The sequence below is a fragment of the Ambystoma mexicanum genome, chromosome 7q (genome assembly GCF_040938575.1).
Source record: "Ambystoma mexicanum isolate Mex_15411 chromosome 7q, UKY_AmexF1_1, whole genome shotgun sequence".
In the NCBI taxonomy this organism is placed as follows: domain Eukaryota; kingdom Metazoa; phylum Chordata; class Amphibia; order Caudata; family Ambystomatidae; genus Ambystoma; species Ambystoma mexicanum.
Window position 1 is genome coordinate 1,088,789,586 of NC_090941.1, and position 24,246 is coordinate 1,088,813,831.

General features: G+C 43.2%; 1 protein-coding gene across 2 annotated transcripts in view; it reads left to right on the forward strand.

Moving 5' to 3' along the window:
* Positions 1–24,246, forward strand: part of LOC138528636 (transient receptor potential cation channel subfamily M member 2-like) — a 1,006,635-nt gene that overhangs the window by 713,034 nt on the left and 269,355 nt on the right. For both annotated transcript variants that reach the window (XM_069640452.1, XM_069640453.1), the window contains exon 16: positions 10,530–10,648. In XM_069640452.1, the coding sequence (XP_069496553.1) occupies positions 10,530–10,648 (119 nt within the window). The remainder of the gene's footprint in view (positions 1–10,529; positions 10,649–24,246) is intronic.

Here is a 24,246-nt window from a genome sequence, read left to right on the forward strand (position 1 = left end):
CTGCACGCACCCTGCACTTGCCACCAGCTGGCCGTTCTTTATTTATTTTATGTTATTATTTTATTATTCTATGAACTGCACTTTCCCCTCCCCCCGACCCCCTGCACTTTTCTTTTCCCCCTTCCCTTGTACTTGAGCGATCTGAATGACACCTGGCCTAGTAAGATCGCAGTCCCTCTTCCCTCTGTCCCCCCTCCCTTGCCACGTCGTGCCTTGAAACACTTGTGAATAGGTGCATTATGAATGTCATATCATATCATATCATTGATGTCTGAGGCCTGATCCTGTTTATTACCATATTGGAATCCAAAATAACACCAAAAGAATGGACAAGAGCCATCGGTGTCCCTATTTTTAAAAAGGGATGTAGAAAAAGTCCTCAATCATATCGGTCAATCTTCCCAATAAAAAACAAGTTTTAAATTGTTCGGGAAATGTCTCCTCAACAAATTGAAGGATTGGGTAACTCAACAGGATATCCTGTCTCCCATTCAACTAGAGTTTAAGCTCGGTAACATGGAACAGGGTTTAAACCTGTATCTGATAATAGCCCACTCCCTGTTCATTAAAAAACGACCCATTTACCTCGCTTTTAGGGACCTGAGCACAGCCTTTGATAATTTCAATTTCAATTTTTATTAATAAACATACAGCTAAGGGCTTTGTATATACCACATAAAAACAACAATGATGACAATATAAAATGTATTAAATTCACACAATAATACAAAAAATACGTACATACATCCGTTAGAATACATAAAAGTTAAATACATAAAAGATTAAAACACATCTTACACTTAATTAAAATTAGTCAGTGCAGAGGACATTTATGTAGAAGAGAGAGCATAAAAATGTGTGTTCACCCAGAATTTATATAAATCAAATTTTCAGGACATTTCCTATAAAATCTAATCATGTAATGAAATCCTCATCATTCCCATCCATGAACATTTTCCACAATACTTTTGAATCCTCACAATTAAAACAGTTACTATATGATTTCATCATTTGGTGTCTAATACTGGTTAAGCTTTCACATTCTGTCATTATGTGCTCCATGGATTCAATTTTGCTATCTCCACATAACCGGCAATTACCCTCATTACGCCGTTCAATTTTAACAACAAATACTGTCTAGTAACCCACGCTTCAGGAAACGCCGCAATATAGTTAGGGGGCAATTTTGTGAATTGATATATTCGATAAAGGGTCCACTGTGTGAGTTTGTAGCAAGTTGAACCACATCATTTTCATGATCGTACAATCTAATCTTCTTTTTTAGTCATTATTTTAATCGATTAATGTTATTCGCAAGTAGGTCAATTTCACATTAATTCTTCCATTTATTGAAGATAGTGAATATTTTCCCCCATACACCAATCAAGATAAAATTATCTAGGCACAGAAAGGCCTTAGCATAATCCCTTGTAATGGTATTATTATTCGAAGTCATAAAATCTACTGAACACATGAACGATCTATTGATCAGGATGGATTGGATACATGTAAGATTGTATTCAAGATAGAAAAATTCAACTGTTTCAGATTGCGGCATGCGAAACAACTTTCTTAGCATTCTGGCTTCACATTATTTTTACGCCATGTCCCCATATATCTTTACCATATCTTAGGACAGGCCCTATTTTTCATTGTATAGAGTAATAAAACTGTCTTGACCAAATAGCCACCGTTTCTGCAAATAAAAGCACTCACAGCCCCCACCAACGCCCAGCATTTGATCTTAGTTCATCATCAACTAAGAGTCCTAGATAAGTGTAAGAAGTAACACATTCTAATTTCTTGTTATCTAGGTCCCAACTCATGGTCACCTGTTTTTTCTGAGTTCCTGCAAATACCATTATTTTTATTTTTTAAGTGTTGATTCGTAATCCATTCAGTTTCACATAAGTGCCCAGGCCATCAAGCAGGCATTGGAGTCCCTTTGGTGTATAATCTAATAATAGTACATCATCTGCGTAGCCGAGCCAGCTTATGCACTGTATACCAACTTTGATAGGATGTAGCAAATGTAGATTCAAAGACTCAGCAAGATCAGTCAAATATAAATTTAATAATGTTGCTGCGACTGTGCATCCCTGCTTGACTCCCATGCCAGTGGGAATAGATGCAGACAGCTGACCAATTGCATTCAGACGCACTTTAATACGTGTGTTGGAATGAAGTAACATGAGCATTTATAGGAGACCACACGGGATATTCCATGCCTGCAGTTTGCGCCAAAGGATGCTCCTGACTACAGTGTCGAATGCAGCACTGAAGTCTATGAGGCAGCATATATTTTGGCTTTTCTACATATCCAGGCATATTCTAGTGAAGATACAAGTGTAAGTATATTATGACTGGTTCGTGATTTCGCTCTGAATTCTGTCTGGTACTTGCTTAATATTTCATGTCCATTTACCCATGCATTCAGGTCGACTAGTAGTATCCGTTCAAACACCTTTGCAGGGATATCCAACATGGCCAAGAGTCGATAGTTACGGGATCACAATGCTGGCCCTTCTTATATATGGGGAGAATATGACTCTGCTTCCATGATAGCGGTAAAATACCTGACTTCCCAATATCTGTAAATAAGTGCCACAACGCTTCCGCCCGTATTAAATGACATATTTTCATGACACCATTATTGAACCCATCAGGGCCACACGCTCAGGAGCTGTTTAAATGTTCACTTATACCCTGAATATCTGAGCATGTCACGGTATATCAGGAATTACAATATTTGTCTTATTTCCATCAACAATGCCCAAAGTTTTTGTTATCTGATCAGCCCATACCTCTTCAGGAATGCAATTAATTGGTAGTTGCCACTTTTTATTTGCCCTTATTTCCTTCCATATTGCCACTGTATTCTTTGTAGTGGCCAGGTAAGCAATGGTTAACCAACACTCATTTTCACATGATCATTTATGTTGCCGTAACAATTTTCTAGAATGTGATTTAGCCTTTTTAATTTTAATGTTTACTGCCACAGCATCAATTTGCCATGTCGGAGACAAGAGTAGAGTGGCAATTATGGAACAACGTTTTTTTCTTTTCCTGGTTTATTTTAGGGTAAAAATTATTTCGTTTTTTCAGTACCATGTTGGTACGTTCTTGTGCAAATTTGTATTCACATGTACAGGCCACCTGGATCTTAATTTGCTCATTGGTTGACGTGAATACTTCACTTATGTTCCAACCACACCCACTGGCTCTTTGACAATCATCAACAAAGGTGGCCATCAGTTGTTCGCAGACAATGTTTCCGTTGGCGAGATTAACTGGATGCCATTGCATATGATTTCCTTTATTATTTAAGAAAATATGACCAGATTTATCATAACTCTTCTCACAAGGAACTATTTCAAGATTCTTGAGCAATACACACAGGGGAAGGTGGTCACTCTCATCACGCGATGCTATCCCCATGTCTATCACCCTTTCTAGTCCAATTGCATTAGTGAACACATAGTCGAGGGTAGAGGCACTCTTTCCGCTAACACGCGTGAATCCTCTTTGTTTATCACTACGACACCAACCATTTAGACTCATCAGTTCGTGTTCTGCAAGCATGTTGACCCAAGGACTACTGCTACTTATTTGTGTAGTCACTCTGTTTGGGCTGTAACAAAAGTTTACTTCTGTTTCCACATCCGGTAAGATGATATTTGCATTAAAGTCTCCCATCGCATATGAAGGGATTTTCTCTCATATTTCGTCACTATGGGGTCATTCCGAGTATGGTGGTAGCCATGGAGCAATTAACTCCATGGCTGCCTCCCATACCGGTATCGACTCTGGTGTTGTTCAATGGGGACTTACCAGTCCATTCCGACCCTGGAGGGACTGGTAAGTCCCCATTGAACAAACCATTCCCCATTCCCATTTGAGGCCCCATAGGGCTCAATGGGAATGGGGAGGTCGCAAATAACGGGCTCGCGAACGGCAAGCCTGTTATTTGCGCCCTGGTCCCCTAACGGGACCCGTAAGGGACGTGTGGTCCGACCACACGTCCCTTACGGTTCCCGTTAGGGGACCTCGGAATCGGGCAGTAGCGGGTTACCGGCACCGGTCTCCTTACCGGTGCCCGGTATCCCCTACTGCCCGACTCGGAATGACCCCCTATGTCTTTAACGACTTTCAAATTGTTTTTTCTCCTTACTCTTAACGGGGGGTCGTATACATCTATAATGATGATGGTTGTACCAGGCCTTGATAGTTTACCGACCAACACAGATGTGGAGTCACAAGGAATCTCCACAACAGACCACAGTGGACTTACTGTGATCAGCAGACCGCCTTCGGGCCGGCCAAGTCGACCTTTTAAGGCAGCGTTTTGTATGGTTAATCTTCCATCAAGCAGCAAATTGCCTATTAACCAGGTTTCCTGTATCACAAAGATGCTAAAAAAAATTATTTTGCTCCACAAACCATTTTCTCCGAATAGGTGATTAAACCCTCTGATGTTCCATGTGTACAATATATTGACTTAATTGGGACAAATGAGATTTAAAGGCGAGTGGAAGCCATTGCCAGTATCCTGTCTCATCAGAATTTTCAGCATTTGTTTTTACAGTTTTGATTCCATCAGTGGCACTACAATTTATATCACAAACAGTATGCTGGGTTAGGTTGCTAGCTGGTACTTTCATTTTCTTATTTATTTGCTGATTAGTGATGACAGGACTAGGGCTCACTACGCGCTGCAACCTGGCAGCAGGTCCTCCCTTATTAGTAATGTTGTTATTCTCACTGTAAAGGTTGGACATTCTTAATTTCTCAGGACATATATCCACTATGTCACAAGAGAAGCCCAACACGAAATATTTCGGACTCATATTTTAAGATCTGTTCTAGTATAGAAGTAGAATCAAACCAGACATTAGCAATACTAATTTTGCTATGTTCCACCTGATCTACTAAGTCAATCGCAGTAAATGATCGCACGTGATCAGGTCCTATAACTGGCACCTACTATTTCGGATAGTCTAAAAATGATGCATAGTAACAATGATGCATGTATAAAATCAGGTAGCAGTGGGCATTGTACCCCTTGGTTTGCGATTGGCACTGGTGTCAGGCAGCGGTGCGCCCCTGTTGTTTTCCCTGTATATCAATAACTTGCTAGAAAAGCTGGATGAGTGTAAAGCAGATGTCCCAAGCGTTGGAGGGATGTCAATTCCAGCCCTGATATATGCTGATGACCCGGCTCTCATTGCGCGAACACACAGAGCCTTGCAGGTCTTTGTCAATAAATGTGCTTCTTGTATGAGAGACCTGGATTTGCAAGTGAACTCGAACAAGTCAGCAGTAATGATGTGTTGTGGGCAAAAACAAAACCATAAATTCCCTCCGGTATGGTGTGAAGGGTTTTCGGTCTCCAGAGTGAACCAGTTTGATTATCTTGACAGTTGCTTCAACAAGAAATTTGCTGTGGCCGCCCACTCTATTAAACAGGCCTCACTCATGAAACAATCAATTGGGGGTATTGCTAGGTTCATGAAACAACATAAGCAGCAACCTTTAAATATCATAAAAAAGGTCTACAATGTTCGCACCGTGGGGGCAGCTAGATGTGGCGCAGCAATATGGGGCTTTGCGCATAACAAAATGATGCAAAGAGAGGAAAATGGTTTTCTAAAATAGCTCTTCGGCCTCCCAATTTCTGCACCGAACGTTGCTGTGCGTAGTGAGCTAGCTTTGAGTTTCCTTGCGGATTCATTGGCCCTGGAACTCACCCTTTTGTGGCCTTGTGTATGGTCTAACCCGATGGCTATGCTAACCCAGACTTTGTTAAAAGGCCTCCTGGGAAAAAAAGGATATGAATAAAATCGGGTGGCTGACGAATTATATGATATATGATATGGCATTTATAACGCGCCTTTACACAAGTGTTTCTATATAATAATATAGAGTGTATTAATATAAGGAAGATGTTGGCAATATTGATGCCATAAACCTGTCTGATAATCCATCTCAAATAAATATGAGTGTATGCTGCATTGTTAAAATGAAAATAAAAATTGAGGCCAGAGAAACTCAAGAGATGACGAAACCCACTAATAGACGCCTGATGATTATATCAAGTAACACCATTAAGGGCTATGTTATCGGGTCCAACTATACATTTCAAAGGGCACCCAACACAAGAGCCCGGTTTGAGCGCCTGTTGCTGGTTGAGGTCTTAAGCAAGAGGTTGGGCCGAAGCCTAGAGGCAAAATGTCCAATGTTTCAAGCCGCTATCGAGGTTATGGCATACTTGCTCCTCTTTTGGCCCGAGTATGACCATTTTAGGAGGAAGTGTAGACCATTTTTAATGCAAGGTCATCATTGAAAAAGCTATTGGGTTGAATGACCTTTTGATTTCAGGGAATTTGTTTTGTCTTTTCATTACTGAGAATTGGTTTCAAACCAATTGTGTCTCGCATTTCCACTTGCTTGTTCCTCCAGGCTTTCTGATCAAATTTGAAAATTGGGAGCATAAGAGGGGTTGGGGAGGGCATCGCTGTTGTTTTCAAAACAACATTTTGCGGCCTACAATGGGGCGAACAGTCTCAGGTTATTACCTGCCCACTATCGATGTCCTCATTTTGCATATTAGTGACTCTGTGCGGGTTGTGCGTTTGCTATCGACCACTTGGTCCCACTGGGATTTTTTTGAAAATCTAGAGCCATTTCTCACATCAGAGGTGTTACAGTGCGCAAGACTGATGATTCTTGGGGACTTTAATGCATGTTGTTATGACTCTGGTAGTATAGATTGGCTAAGACTTAATGAAATAATGACTGCACACGATTTATTATCTCTGAGTTCCACCACCTCACACAACCTGGGCCACTGTCTGGATATTGTTTTATATAGAGCACTGGGAATTCACCATATAAAAAATATGCCAGTAAGTTGGTCCGATCTTATGGTTGTGATGTTTTCCATACTCTCTGAGCATGTAGACCCGCAGAGAAATATCCATATAAACTCTATTATGTCTCGCAGCGAAAGGGCTCTTCTACCATACAGAGTGGAAAATAACGGTGAAAAATATTAGCTGATTAATATAGCCTCCCTGCAGAACTGCTGTGATACTAGGGCACCCCTGAAGTCTAGGAAGCAAAATAAAAACAGAAATAATGCCTGTTTTTCTTAAGCTTTGAGAACTATAGCTGAATAATCGAAGGAAGGAAAAAATCTGGCTGAAAATTAAAGACCTAACTTCCCGCCATGATGACAAAGAGACATCGGCGGCTTACAAACAAGGAATTGTTCAGGCAAAATCACAGTTCTTTCAAAGTCAAATTATTGCCTCAAAATATTGGGCCAAGGAATTATTTGCCACAATTAAGAACCTCTCCCTTCCATCTTGTGCTTCTTTGAAACTATCCCCCTCCTGCACCCTAGCCAATGATTTAAAAATGTTTTAATCATACGGTTCAAACTATTTGTGAGAATTTTGACTCACAAACCACTACCATAATAATGCCTGACCGAAATGAGGATTGCCTAAAGACTGCTACTTCTGTGTCATCCTCCTTATCATTATCACCAGTAGACTCAGAGGAAATTGAGGCTTTGATTCTTAAGTTGAAACCTACTAATCATCATTATGACACTATCCCAACTTACCTGGCAGTACAACATGCGTCATCTTTGAAACCTTTTTTGAAACATTTTGTGAATGTTTCCGTAACCAAGGGGATGGTGACACAAGAACTTAAGAAATTGGTCCTTACACCCTTGCTGAAAAGACCCACCCTGGATCATCAGGTGTTAAAACTATCAGCCTATTGCAGGCCTGCCCTGGACAACAAAGATTTTGGAAAGAATAGTCCCCACACAGCTGCAGACTTATCTAGATATCTTCCAGTCCAGTTTCAGACCCGGCCATGGGACTGAGACCGCCTTGGTGGCTGTGTGGGATGACATTCTAAGGGCCACTGACGATGGTGATCTAAGCATGTTGATCATGCTCGATCTGTCAGCGGCTTTTGGGGCGGTAGACTTCGGGCCAGCTGCTGAAGAGACTTTCGATGGTTGCTAAGGTCTCGTAGGCCACTTTGAAGTGGTTCTCCTCTTTTCTGGAAAACATAGGACCCAAGTAGGTAAACTTGGAACTTTTTATTCCTCAGGGGTCATCATTGTCTCCAATTTAATATCTATCTTCGCCCTCTGATGGAAATCTTTTCAAGATTTAATCTGGAGTGCCATTGCTATGCGGATGACATGCACATTTATGTCAGATTAAAATTTGTTCTGGAAGCAACAGATCATTTTTTAGCTTGTGCCAATGCCATAAAAAATTGGATGACGGAAAGCAAACTTCAGCTTAATCCTAACAAAACAGGGCTAAAAGTATTTGGCCCAAAAATTCTTTGTAAGGAGGATCATGCCACCTATTCCTTTCCTGCCATCTTTGATGCAAATACCTCCTTTTCCAGCAAAGTAAAAATAAACCTTTGTTGCCTTTGGCAGGTATCCTTCGACTATAATGCACAGGTCTCAGAGAGAGTAAAAGCTGTTTTCTACCAACTAATGATATTAAAACCTACCCTACAGTTCATCCCAGAAATGGATTGGGCGGTGGTTGTGGGGACCATGGTTAAGTCTAGTCCCGACTACTATGGCACCCTTCTTTTGGGTGCCTCAGAAAGTCAACTCCTTGTCTGCAGGTAGGCCAGAACGCTGCTGTTAGATTGATGCATAACCTTTCAAAATGTGCTCCTATCTCCATAAATCGGAGAAAACGGCACTAGCTGTGTGTCAGAAAAAGGATTGAGTTTAGAACATTGAGTTTGATTTACAAATGTATCCAAGGGACGGCACCCAGATACTTGATATCTAAAATTCAGCTTTATCAGCCCCCCTGAGTGTTGCGTTCATTTGCCAATATGTGTTGGTCATCCCTCTCTTACTACGCCACCAGGGGGAATCGCTGTTTCTCTATGAAAGACCCTTGCTTCTGGAATTCTCTCCCAGCTGAGTTGCGGAATGCCCCCTCAATTGGTGCTTTCTGCTCAAAGCTGAAAACCTTTCTGTTCGTCTGATTGAGGAACTCTGTGACTAAACTTAACCTGAGCAAGTATGATAAATGTTGCACCTAGATGCAGTATTCCTGCTTGGCTCCATAATGTTTTGCGCGTAACAAATGTTAAACCAAATCAAATCAAGTACTTGGTTCCGTTACTCAAGTGTGGAGGCTTTCGGCAGTACCGTCTAGCCCCGTACTTTCTGCTGGATGCAGTATCCCCCATCCATAGCTTGGTCTTTGGTTCTATTTATTAAAAGTGCTTGGAGACTTCGAGAACATTTATATTAATGTTAGATTCGTGCCCAGTATTAACAATTAATTACATAGATTTGTGAAACATGAGTTGGGGCTATTTTAACATGTTTATGCAACAAAAATTAAAGAAATGTGTCTTAGGGGGTGGCATTACAGCAAATATTTTGTCTGCATTTCTACGTAAAATATATTGATTAATGATGGATATGGGAATTTGAACGTGTATACAATATTATGAGCTGCTAAATATTAATGACATGCTGCTGCTGTGCAGATTGTTATTATTTTATAGATCGGTTTTTATCAAATTTTTATGGTATTGTTTGATATTATGGTTGTATCTTTTATGGATTGTATTCTTCTGAAATAAAGATTTATCACTCACTCAATCAAATGTATATCAAATTTATATAGACAAGTTCGGGTTCTTATCAAATGTATTGGGGTTCAATTAAATGTATAATGGTTTGAGTAAATCTATATCACATTTGTATAGCAAACTCACTGGAATTCTTATCAAATGTATATACAATTCATATAAAATGTATATAAAATGTATTGGGTCATCAAATGTATTGCGGTTCAATTAAATGTATAGGGGTTTGGATGCATCACCATCAAATGTTATATACACTACAGCAGGGTTCTTATCAGGTTTATATACATTTGGGGGGGCATTACATGTATATGGGCTCAGTCAAATGTATAGGGGTTTAGGGGCGTGATAAAAGGGCAGGGCCAACTGTCACCTGAAACGCTTGATGAAAGGTATCCCACCCTACTACTCGAATCAATGCATTTCAAGCAATATTGAAAACAGTGTATCTGCATGCCCATTTCTTTGAAATTGGCCCAAAGTTTTGTTCTGTTTATGCTGTCAAAGTCGGCACATAGGTCCATGGATGCCAAGTAGATTACGGTTTATGGCCATGAATATACTTATCTTGGATTAATTTACTCTGTCATCCCTGCACCTTCTTGAACGCCTTACTGGGTGTCGTCCAAGTTCCAGTCCATACGTCTGCTGTAGTTGAATTCTGCCACATGGCAGATGAATCCAGGAGGGAGGTGGATTGATAGCATGTATGTCGTTTATACAGCACACGTTAGTTATGCAATCTTCGGTCTTTTCTCATGTGACCTAATTCATTCTACACAGCTTTGAAAACTGTTTGGATGTAAACTGAGAATTATTCATGAAATTGTGGACATTTTTGACATACCTTATTGCGTTTTCGGCAGCTGTTCGATGGACCACAGGAAATGTCACTTAAGAAAAGGTGCAAGTATTACATTGAGTACTTCTGGAACCAGGTGGACATATTGGCCCTTCTCTGCTTTTCAACAGGAATAATCTGCAGGTTGGTATGATGATGTGTAATCCTGTGCATGTGTCCAATGTTAAATAATTTTCTGTCTCTACAATAGTAGAAGGTAGAGCCAGTCTGGGGGGCATGCCATGAACTAGTTTCAATGCTAGTTAATGCACCGGCCCTGCTAATAATGTGAACATTATTAAAGTCTTAATGTGCCTTCTCCCTAGTTCTCACTGTTTATTTACAAAGACAAAATGAACCAAGTCTCATTAAGGCATCAAGCTTGGTAGCTAAGGCGAACCCAAGGCTTCGCACTATAGACAGTGATGGGGCCAAAGATCACATGAAAACAATTTGAACCTTCCACCCCGTCACCTTCTACAGAATGAAGTCTTGAGCTAGACTAAGGCACCAAAATGGGTGCTTTAGAGTGCCTTTTGCCTAGAGGGTGCTGTCAGGAGGCCTATGTAGAATACAAAGAAGATTAACTCGGAATAGTGTGTTCACAAATTTGTATTGATATATAAATTCACCAGGGCAGGTGAAAGGTAAACCAAATGTCTCACTCACCTCACAATGGCACGGTGGGTTTCCTAGTGGTTCCCACCCTGAACCCTTTCTTCCAACCTCACTCATCAAGCATGCAAATATTAGTATTAAGTCTCTCAGACCGGTTGTTCATATCACCACAGCATCTCTGTCACGGTGGTAACGGTCTCCTCTGCTCGTTGGCAATCCGCTCTACCTGAACTCGGGGTTCCTGCTCTCCTCACATCTTAGGACCCCTTTCCAACACACTGACTACTTCCTGCTAGGATCTCTTTCCTCCTGCCACCATCTCTCGGGCATCTCCAGCTTCCTTGTGCCTTTCTAACCTTGCCCACAAAGGGGTTACCGACCTCACTGCTCTCAGCTGTTGCTACTTTCGCTAGCTCCAACCTCCCGATAATTGTTACCATTTCCTCCTCAGTCACTGCCATCTCTTCTTCCTGTTCCAGCACCTTCTAATTGCTACTCTTTCATGCTTATTGTAACACTGACCCACCTCTGGCCACAAACTTCTCCAACAACTCACACTGAATGACTGGGACAGGGTATTTTTTTTTTAGTGTCTTCCCTCGTCTCTGTGTTGGAACCTCTAGTGAGGGCCTGCATCTGTGGCGTGAAATTTGGTGAGAGCTCTGATTGTCTGTTTTCCACGATTGTCTGTTTTGCATGAGTCAGTAAACACTTAGTGAGCAAAATACAGGATGTCCGCTTTTTTATTGGGGGCTCATTGGGAGAGGACTATGAAACATATGTGAGAGGAAGATTCAACAACAAGCTACCCTTCGATGTAGCACTCAAGGTTGGAGACTTGGCCTGACCCCAGGCAAGATTTTGAAATCATCTTTATCAACATATGTTAAAAGATGAAATGGTCGGGATTACAAAAATATATCAACATTTATTCCATAACACACAGTAAAAATGTGACCTCTTGGTCACATTTGCAAATCGCAACAACATAAAACATGATTTTATCACAAAACAATAACTGGTTATTTGATAATAGTATCCTTTTTACTATGTTGGTCTATCCAATTATACACAAAATCTGGACATATGCCTTTATATCGGCACTACATGTGCTTTGGGTAAAACAAGCTCCCCCTTTCTTTCTGCCCCCTCCCTCCCCCGTGTCCAGTTCCACGCGGTTCTGACGCTTCGGCAATGACACATTTTTGTTTAAAGATACAGCGGCAAAAAGAGAAAATTATCCATACATGTCACATCTTTGATGACAATCGCCGTGCACATCAGGTAGGCGCCCACTAAATGACACATGAAAATGGGGCTTGTATAAGATATACCAAACACAAAAATCTAGCAACTTGGTGTTCTCTACTTTGCTTTCGCAGCTTCACTATCAAAAGACGTAGTGTGGTCCTTCCTTGATTTAGCATTGTTTGACAACATCTCAAAAAACTTGGGGGTATGCACCTTGGGCTTCCCCTTTTCTTTGCTTGTAATTAGATTGATCACAGTTAGTGATGAAATAACACGTGAAATACATGTTTCCTTCCCTCCTCTCCTCCCCCCCTCCACCCCTTCCCACCCTCCCTTTCCTTCCCCTTCTTGTATAAATAAATTACTATGGCCCCCTTTTGGGCACAAAGAAATAAATGCAATAACGTTGCGATGCAAAGAACGGCATGGAGTGATCTCACCCTGCATTAGAAACACATGGTCAAATAGTTTGGCTCCAAAGTAATTCATCTGACATAGAATAGAAGCAGAAAATGATGTGCACGAAGATTTGTTTATGTGTTGGTAGAACTGCCTAACCCAGTGTGCAGATATGAGAAAGAGACAAAAATAATTATGATTAGTCAGTAAAATATGAATGTTTTTCTGGTTTATTGTAGATAAGTTGGTACAGAAAGCAATAGGACCTCTAATACGACATCCTACACCCTCACTCTTGGGTTTTTGTGTCCTGAAGAAAGCCTTACACGGATGACCAAATGTTGTTTGAATAACTGATACAGTCTAAACGTGTGCTCAAGAATAAGGCTGGAAACAGACTAATTTCTGTCGACACAACACATATGGGGACCTTTTCAAGATACGAAAATGAATTGTGCTGATTAATGTCACCCATAGGCTACTTACATCACCTTAGCTCTTGTGTATAATTGGATAGACCAACATAGTAAAAAGGATACTATTATCAAGTAACCCGTTATTGTTTTGTGATAAAATCATGTTTTATGTTGTTGCGATTTGCAAATGTGACCAAGAGGTCACATTTTTACTGTGTGTTATGGAATAAACGTTGATATATTTTTGTAATCCCGACCATTTCATCTTTTAACATATGTTGATAAAGAAGATTTCAAAATCTTGCCTGGGATCAGGCCAAGTCTCCAAGCTTTAGTGCTACATCGAAGGGTAGCTCGTTGTGGAATCTTCCTCTCACATATGTTTTCCATGAGTGCACCTAAGACTTCTTTGGACTCATGAGACTGGACCAAGTCTATAATTGGCTGGTCTGCCATCTTGGCTTTTAATTTTTCTCCCCTGTGCTTTGCTGAGCTCCTCAGTGTCTCCAGCAGATAATTTGAAGGATGGGAAAACACTCAGTAAGTTTCCAAAACACTTAAATTCATTGAGTGTGCTGCAAAAAGTCTAATAGTGTGTATCCCCTGTGGGAAACTCCCTTGCTGGAGGATCAGTGCTTCTGACTCTTCGCTTCCCGCATTGAACCGTAAGCGTACGGGACGTCAGAAACTGGCAGGGTTTTCTTCAAGTTTGGTAAATGGATTCTTTTGATGTGTCGGGTGAAAATGTAAGATTACCAAAACACTTTGGCGAAGCTGTGATAGTATCAGAATACTTGCTACTAACATTGAGTTATGATCTGTTGTTTCCCAAAGCTAGGTCTGTGTTCAATAAATACCATAATTATGATGATAATAATAATAATAATAATAATAATAATAATGTGAAAAGAAACCATTCCTCTTAAAGGGAAAGCTTTCTTTTATTGGGTTGGGTTGGAATTTTGGGTCTGCTCAGGGAGAGCTTTAACCTCTTTCAGTTGGGCAGAGATGTGAAAAATTGACATCTGGCATAGGTGTGGAAAGCCTAGCTTTTTTGATTTTTATTACTTATAACATGATGTGGGTAATTCTATCTTAGAAAGGGTGGCCTCCTGAGCAGGTCCCCCTTTCAAGCTAACTCCATGCCTAAAATATAGTTTACACCTGTGCCCTGCTGAATCAGTATCCTGATCTGCAGTGCTTGCTCTCCAGCGGTACAGAGCAGGCTCAGGTCACAGGTGCCCTCTTGACATCTACACTGATAGCCAGCCAAGTTACTTCAGCACAGACGCTGCACTTAGGATATTCACCTCTGTTCGCAAACAACATAACTATGAAAGTTACTATCTTGGTGGCAGTTGTAAACTTTGATTATAAGCCATACCTGAGTTTAGGGTATGATGGCTAGTGTCTCTTATACATATTACAGCCACATCAATTTGATATCATACATGGTCAGCACTGTGAGCCTAACTCAGGTGTGGAAGGGATAACCTTTCCACAGCTGAGTTAGGCTCACAGTATAAGCCAACTCTGCACTGGGAAACTCCAAACCATGTCTAAACAGAGCGGTCTGTCTTGCTTAATGGGCAATTGGGAAGCAATACATTTATCCTCCCCCAAAGCTGCTTCTGTTCTCCTAGTCTGGTGCTCCTTAATTTAATCCACCTACAAATGCAAGATAGTATTTTTCCAGAAAGTGCATCTGTTGCAAGGCTCCACGGGCATTCAGCCGAAATGTCATGTGGACAACTGAGATCCTTCCCATTGGGGCCCCTGCTCCCTCCTTCCATTCACACTGGCCTTCCTCCTTGGCCTCGCCCGCTGTGCCTTCAAATGAAGCCAGAAACCTTGGCGTCATCTTCGACTCCTCTTTCTTTCCTTCCTCCCTCCCACTCAGGACATTGCCAAGAAGTCCAACTATCAGCTCTTCCTTCTCAAAGGAATTTTACCTTTTCTCACTTTCCCTCCGAGGCTCACTGTGACTCAAGCCCTTGCTCTCTCTAGACTTTACTACTGTAACAGCCTCCTCCTGAGCCTTCCTTCTTCCACTCTGCAACCCCTCCAGCTTATCCAGAATATGGCAGCAAGACTTATCCTTGGCCTTAAGCCCAGGGACCGCATCTCTCCTGCACAAAATAATCTCCACTGGCTTCCGTTTGCTGCACAGATTAAATTCAAATCCCTCTACATCATCCACAAGGCTGTCTGGGCCCGGCGACCACACTATCTTCAACTTTATCTCTCTAAATACTCTCTCCCTAGACCACTTCACTCCTCTGGCAACAACTCCTTGTGTGTAAAGTGTTTGCTAAGCAGGCGCAGGGGGTCGCTTACTTTCCTCTATGGGCTTCCTCCTTTGGAATAGCCTCCTCCTCCCCCTGTGCCTCGAGCAGGACCTTCTCAAATTCCAGAAGCTCCTTAATACTTTCCTCTTTTCCTCCTTCTTCCCCCCTTCTCTCCTCTGCTAATCTGACAGTTGCTGAATCAGTGTCCTTGGCCCTTATGCGTCTTCGGGGCCTTGACCTCCAAAACCAATTTCTTCCCAGCTCCTGTCTTTCCACAGCACCTTGCATCTGCATCCCCTCCGCTCTGGATACTTGTCAAGATGTCCCCAAGCACCAGTCAGAGAGGCAATAGCCCCTTGCTGACCGGTTTTTGGGGCCACAGGTGGGCTGGAACCGCAGCACCGGATCCCTGGGTAGGTGAAAAGGAACAGAACAGGGTTATAGACACAATAGCTGACCATACAGTGATTCGCTGAGCCAAATAAACCACTTACCTATGGGGCACCGAGGCTGGGATAGAGGAAGATAGAAGGAGAGAACCCCAGGGACCAGGAAGGTTCCAGGAAGGTTCCCCTTTTCTAGAGATACAGCGAAAGTTGCAGCGAGGAGGTAGCACAGTTCCAGCAACAAGGTCCAGGGGAAATCAATCCAAGTAGGGAGTCCAAAAAGGTACAAAGTTCTTTATCAAGGGAAAAAGGGGCAAGGAAGATCCAGTTCACCAAAGCACAAGGAAGTTCCAAAGGCAGCCCGGAAAGCCAATCCAGGGAAAAATCCAAGCGCAGTCCGATAGAGAAGGCTGAGGTCAGGATCCACAGGAGGAGAAGCAGAAAATGCAAAATGCCAAAAGCTGGTCAGGAAACAGCTGAGAAGCACAGGACGGCCTGTTGTGCATCCTTTTATTCTGATTCCCTGGTTGACTGGCCACGTGACCCCTTGCAGATCATGTGACTGGAGGAGAGCGTTCGCCGAGCATCGAGGAGGCGCCATGGCAACCTCCAACCATGTTGCGGCTTCCTTCGTGACTGTGCAGCTCCCCAAGGGCTCTATCCCAGCCCACTCTACCCCACCTTACTTTACCTCACCCACCCTACTACACCCACACTACCACCACCACCCTGACCACTCTGCCACCACCTAATCCCACTCTGTATCACCTCATCTCACCCTCACCTACCACAGCCCATTCTACCCCACAACATCTCACCCACCCACTCTAACCCCTCATACCAATTCGACCTCACACCACTCTACCCCCACTCACCTTACCTCACATCAGTCTATCAACTCCAGCACACTCTACTTCACCAAGCTATGCGCCATCCCATCCTACCTCAATACACTGTACCCCCACCCAACCCTTGCCACACTACTCCCACAATCCACCCTCACCCCTCTCTATCCAGACCGGCAAATGCTACCTCACCTTTTCTTTATATCCATTCTACCATACTCTGTTCTATCCCTACACATGTACTCTGCTTAACCCACTCTACCTCACCCACTGACTCTAATCCACCCAGGCTTACTCCATCCACTGTACCCCGACCCCACTCTACCCCACCCTTCCTCACTGCTCTCACGCCATCTTACTCTACCTCACCCCTTTCTGCCTCAAGCTACTTTACCTATACCCCTCTATTCTCCACCCACACCTTACCTCTACCCCACCTGCATTACCATCAAATCTCACGCTGTTGATGGCAGTCTCCCCCTATCTCTCCCTTTTCTACCTCACCCAGCCTCTCTTTCTACTACTAGCCACCATACCTCAGCCCGCTCTACCCCACTCAGCTCACCTCTCTATCACCCACCCACTCACTTTGTCTTAATCTATTCTACCCTCCACACCCAACCCAACTCACACCCTCTCTCTCGCACCCTCACCATCCAACCCCTATCCTCCTTACAGTACCTTCAAGAAAGTGTTGTACATATCACTCTTTTTTATCAGCCACATCATGCACAGATCTCGATACTGGTTTGGCCCCAAAGCAACTTTTATATTAGACTTGCGCAGCCTTTTGAAACGCTGTTACGTATTTCACCACTAGGTGGCTTCCTGCCATTTTCCGTTCTGGAAGCACCTGCATATTCATACTCTAGCCTGGCCATAGGCCAATGGGAGTGGGAGGAGAGTGTGACGTGGCCATCCTTTCAAGGAGATAGGCATTCAGACACCTGTCACTCTCTGAGGCAGCGGCGGGCACGCGGGAGTGGGAGGAGAGTGTGACGTGTCCATCCTTTCAAGGAGATAGGCATTTAGACACCTGTCACTCTCTGAGGCAGCGGTGGGCACGTGGGAGTGGGAGGAGAGTGTGACGTGTCCATCCTTTCAAGGAGATAGGCATTCAGACACCTGTCACTCTCTGAGGCAGCGGTGGTTGTGGGAAAAGCTTACCTGGTGCACCAGTGACACAATGGGCAGCATAGTTCAAAACTGATGTGAGCCTTAACAATGTGGCGAATGCCTCATCAGTTGAGTTACCCCAAAATCAACTGGGTCCCAACATTTAATCTGCTGACTGTTACTATTAAAGGATAGTTCCGGGACTTTTTTTTTTATTGTCCCTACGGTTCGGCCATGTGTTTTTAAGCATAAATCGGTAGATCGTAGAAAACTTTCCTATGGACCGTACCCGACTTTTCGTCCATTAACGCACTCGAAATCAGCTGCCATTTTGTGATAATCCTATCATTTCCCCCCATCGACCTGGCTCACCTGCGTTTGCGGCACTAAATCAAATCCCCCGCCCCTGAGCCTGACATCAGCAGACGCGTACCGCCCATTTCCCAACGCCAAAGCACGTTTCGTGTCAACAATCGCTGCGCCTCAGCTAATGAAGTGTCGCCATGGAAATGGCAGGACGCCTCTTTTCTCAATAAGTATAAACACACCGTTTCACAACACACATCAGCAGATTTTCGATTCCATTCCTCTCTCTATGTTACTTTGAGTATTCTGTGACTCGTTTCTGTGCTCTGGTCAGCTACCTTCGCCGCTTCTAGGCCTTGTGAACACCTGTACCATCTCTGTAAATTATTTTACTTTCTTTACCACACAATGGCTACAATAATGCCGTATATGTACGAGCCCGAGTACACTGAGGAGGAACTACTGGAAAGGCAAGCACGCGAAAACGATGGGGATTCGGACGGCAGTTGGGAGGACCCGTCAACGGATGAAGAGCCTGGACCATGTCGCATGGACGGCGTCTCCACCTGGTGCACGTGCAATCGGTGCGAGCTAATGCCAACTGAGGAGGAGAACTGCTGCTGCCGTGAAAATTCCGGGTGCTTGGCCTACATTTCGGAAGGCGAGCCAAGTCCGCAATGCATCACCGAGCTGCCAGAGTTCGGGGAAGCCTGCCTCTCACGGACCGTGTTGAGGATGATGATGGTGCTTATGCACTGTTCGTCCGCGTAATCCGAGTAACGAGTAAGTATACTCTGGTTGTGATGTCAGTGATGACACTACTATTTCATGGTCGTCTCCCACATATAAAATTACATCTACATATCATTCGAACGCATGTAAATTGGTTCCATATTGTGCATTTTCTAGATAGAATTTTTTTCAAAGCAGAATGACATTTTTTACCTGAATCGACATTGATAAGAAAGTTTTGTCATTTTAATACAGTTTGCATCTTTCTTTTTCACAGGTGGTACAGGCTGGTGGCCTATCGTTTCTTCACTTGGTGGCTTCACGGGAGGCTCGGACACCGCGTTCGGAGAGTAATACCTGCCTGTGCGGTACTTGCCATTAGACAACATTTCCCCAGCGACAGTGGACAATACCGCAGATTTTCCCTGGATGTGCTGCAACCGGAACTTTACAATGTGTAATGTTTATTATTTATGTTCAATTGAAATTAAGATCTAAAATAAAACCCAACATATATTTTAACAATGGTTGTTTTGATTTTTTAAATGAATCTAGTGTGTCTCCATTGAATAGTCTTCCTGTGCCGTGTCTTGTCACACCACATGTCTCCGGCCAGCATCCTCCCTCACGCTGGCCGCCCACCTTCAATCCACATAACCGTTGAACCCATATGCAGCAGACATACATATGTTATTTTGCGGGTTGGCATCAAGCCTCCCGGCCTTGCCTCCTCCCCCAAAAATACTTACCACACCACTTTGTTCAAGCGTTGGCAATAAAAGGCCGTTGGATTTTATTGATACAAAACATGGTTATAGGTAAATAATCAATATGGTTGATCATAATAAATCATCCTTTTGGGCACCGGGTACAGGCTGACTAACTGCCTAGGCATCCAGGGTCTCCAGGGTGAACTGCACCCATATATTCTCCTGGGAGGGTGAGGTATTTATAAACTCACCCCCCTGCCTTCCATGTACTAGATCCTGCAGCCTGCCTCTTACATGCAGTTAGATGGCCTCTCCTTGGTGAGGCCCTGCGGCAAACGAGTCTTGTCTGCATGACCACCGCCCCAATCCACCCCCCGCCCTATCAAAGGCAGTTCGCACCGGGGTACTTGCGCTGGCAAATGGAGCTGTCAGGGAGCGATAAAGGCCAAGAGGTGCCAAAGACCATGTACACTTCAAAGTGGTCTATAGAGCATGGGTTGTTGTTCCCATGTCTACCTCCAGACCCCGTGTCTCCTGCCAAGCATCCTCCCTCACGCTGGCCGCCCACCTTCAATCCACATAAGTGTGTCTCCATTCACGAGTCTTCCTGTGTCTAGTCTGCACGACCACCGCCCCAATCCACCCCCCGCCCTATCAAAGGCAGTTCGCACCGGGGTACTTGCGCTGGCAAGTGGAGCTGTCAGGGAGCGATAAAGGCCAAGAGGTGCCAAAGACCATGTACACTTCAAAGTGGTCTATAGAGCATGGGTTGTTGTTCCCATGTCTACCTCCAGACCCGTGTCTCCTGCCAAGCATCCCCCCTCACGCTGGACGCCCCCCTGCAAACCGCATAATGCCACGACATATACACGTCATTCATTCACAAACACACCCCTGTTTCGAATTCTTTATAACCCACTTCATATTTCGAATGAGAACTTCTTTGCGCTTTGCTAGTCAACCCGTGAAGGTGCTGGTTATCTGCTCTTCGTCTCTGTGAACTTCCGTGACCACTTCGAGCAAACACGTCAGTTTGCAACCTGTGAACTGCTCCCTATTCTACGACAAGAAACTACTCTGATCCCTGCATCTAACTGTTTGTTCGTCAAGGTAAGGCCATGTACCATAATCATTTTGCGTCCAATTTTTTAATTTATATCTATTTGCTAGTAGTCATCAAATTGCATCCATGTTTTCTTTTCGTTCAAGACAGTACATGCAAGGAACTAGTCACATGTTCTGAGTTTAGTCAAATTATTTTTCTATTTTTTTAAAGTTATTCAAATACTTATCCGCATGTGAATAACGTGTATAGTTCCAAGAACCAAAACGAACCTTGCATTGGACCTTTTATGTGTCATTTAATTTTTTAACACATTGGTATTCATTGAGAATTGTTGATCTTTACTTTTCAGAACTTTCCACAATGCCTGCCTGTTCCATTGGCGGTTGCCCTTCGAAGACCCATAATAAATCTGAAGGTACTATAATGCATGTTTTCCCTAAGACAATAGATCAGATAAGAGAATGGGTCTGATATTGCGGATATCCACCGTCTGAGCTTGAAAGTAGAGTCCTAGAAGTCTTTGCGGACAAGAGGGGTGATCGATACCGCATCTGCAGCAGGCACTTTAGCTCAGACATGTACTCCACATCATTGCTAATAAAGAAGAAAACACCGCGATCGACGCGAAAATTGCTCTCAACCGCTATTCCCACTCTATTCGTCCACATCCCTCCACTGGTGAGTCAAGTTTACGGATTTAGCTCTCGGCCTTGCGGTAGTGTGTAGCATTAGCTAACAATAATTTCCCCATTTATGTATCCACTCAATATGAAGGCGGAAGATTCTCCATCCGTGTCGTTATTGCAGTCATCAGCCACTTCAAGCGCCTATCGGGTAATCTTACTTAGCTATTCTGCCACTGACTTGTTTTAGGCATGTAAATCAATAGTTTTAATTTATCGTGTAATTATTTTACCTAATGGTACACCCTAGTACTCGTCCTCTAGTCTTTGTTTTCAGTTATAATTATTGTTATCCAAAATAATGCAAGTACTGTCTTTCAGGGAGATGCTGAGGAGTCCAACGCATTGACGACAACCGTTGATGTCACTCAGATGCTCGAGGTACGTTTCCGGACAGTTCCATCGATGGAGATCATCAGATCTTGCATTCTTGTAGCGTGATTGTTACACACAATGTTTCTTTCGTTTTTAGCCATTGATATGTCCTTCTGTCGTCGCCCTCCTATGTGTCTTCTTTTTTCAATATTGTGTTCATTACTAATGAAAGTCCCATGTTTCAGGGAGTCGATGGAGCATTAGTCCAAGAAGAAGGGGGAGCATGCAGTTACGGGTCGGCGCAACAGCTTGCAGAAGTGTGCACCGCAGTTACAGCGTCCCTTGATGTTCTTATGCATTTCGAGGTATGGATACTGACAGTTCGATCAAGCGAGATCATATGACGTGATTACATCCACTATACTTCCTTCTTTATTAACGCAAGTACTATGTTTCAGGGAGATGACGGAGCTTCTTCTACAAGAACATCACCCCTGGTAGTGGATGCAGATCTCTGGGTGGTGACACTTCCTACGATCGAGCAAATCGAATCATATTTAGATATCCATTATTTATTTTAGACAACTGATCATTTGTGCAGGTCTATTTAGATGAGCCGTTGACGCCTGCACAAAGTTTATGTTCTTTTTAACAAAATAGAAAACCATACTAATGCAATTACTGTGTTTCAGGGAGTTGCTGAAGCGTCATCTTCAATAATATCATCAATGGAAGTCTATGCGGAGCCCGAGGTATGGATCTTGACAGTTCCATCTAACTAGATCAACAATACGTGAATAATTGTCGTTTGAATGTTCTACACAATGCGTTCATTCGTGTTTTGCTATTGAGATGTACGTGGGTATTGGTCCCCAAGTACATTTTGTGTTTTCAATATTATTATACATAATAATGAAAGTTCTATGTTTCAGGGAGTCGATGGAGCGTCAGTGCGTGATGGATGTGCTTATCATGAAAATATAGTCGTTGCAGCGCAAGAGGAAGTGGAGACATGCACACACGAGTCGGAGCAACAGCGTCCAGATGTTGAAGTTCGAGGCAAGAAAGTTTCAAAGAAAAGAAAGCAAAAGAAGGTTAGTGTCCTGGTCACTATATTATGTTGTTTTTCACTGTTAATAGTTCAATACTGTAAGTTGTGTTTAAACTGAAGATCCCTTTTCCAATCTGTCCTCTAGTTGCGAGTGGGTGTACGAACTACATCTACACAGACAGTGAAGCGAACGAGAGATGTTGCTTGTCTAACCTTTTGGCAGGGACTTGAGACTGGAGATGCATCGTGCCAATGGGAAGAATATGAAGTGATTGAAAACGGAGCTATACCACCACCAGCCATTGATAGCGAATGTCCTCCTGGTAGTTCGGATGCAGTCGGAGATCAATTCACAGAATCCACACCCGCAAAAACTAAGACCGCGAGAAAGTTGAAGAAATTGTTTTATTCTCCCATCGCCGGAGAAGGAACAGATGTTGCAATGGAAGAGAATGTAATGGATGACAATGAAACACCATCAATATCACTGAACATAGCGGAAGACGATATCAGAGATTGTACCTTTAATGTGAGTGACATGTCCTCAACGTTACAGGCCGAACCAGCTGGGATGCAGAGTGACAGTATAAGGAAAGAGGCCAAATTCATTGTATTCGATAGTTGTTTGATTGATATTATTATTATGCTGAAATGTGGGCATTCGGTTGGTGGGGAAGTATGTGGGGAGCCATTGATTAATGTGACTCGTGCAATTCGAGGCACTAACCTTAAATACATGCCACCTGTACACAATATCATCCGTTCTCATGGTCTGCACAACCCATGCTGGGGCAACTGCCAGCAGGCAATCTACTTTGTGCAGCGGCCGCACTTTTTAGTGGTTCAAGTTTCAAAAAGTTAGAGTATTTCTTTCAGTGTGTGGGAATCCATTTCATTGCGAAAACTCAGTTCTACAAATACCAAACCGATTATCTATTTCCAGCCATTAGCGAAGCTTGGAGAATGGAAAAAATGTCTATTGAAAGTACATTCGCGGGCAAACGGTTCAGGCTAGCCGGTGATGGACAGTGCGACAGCCCAGGATTTTCAGCCAAGTACTGCACCTACCACTTTCAGGACATGGAAAGTAAGAAAATTGTGAGTTCGGTGGTCGTGCAGGTGTCACAAAGTACATCCTCAGTGGCCATGGAGAAAGTTGGCTTTGTAGCATCATTGCAAGAACTACAATCGCGGGGAATGGTGATCGGCCTGATAGCCACGGACGGACACGTTTCAATTGCCAAGACAATGAGAGAAGAGTACAAAAATATAAATCACCAATTTGACGTATGGCATCTTTCAAAAACAATCAATAAAAAAATGTCGGCTGCAGGTAAAAAAAAAGATATGCAAGGTATTTCACAGTGGTCCAAGTCAATCAGCAACCATCTTTGGTGGAGCTCAAAAACATGTGAAGGGTCGTTGGAAATTCTACTGGAAAAATGGCGGTCAGTAATGCTACACTGTAGCAACGTTCACCGGTGGACCACAAACCAACATTTCCACAATTGTGAACATGGCCATTTGTCCACAGAGGAGGCACGGAAGAAGAAGTGGTTG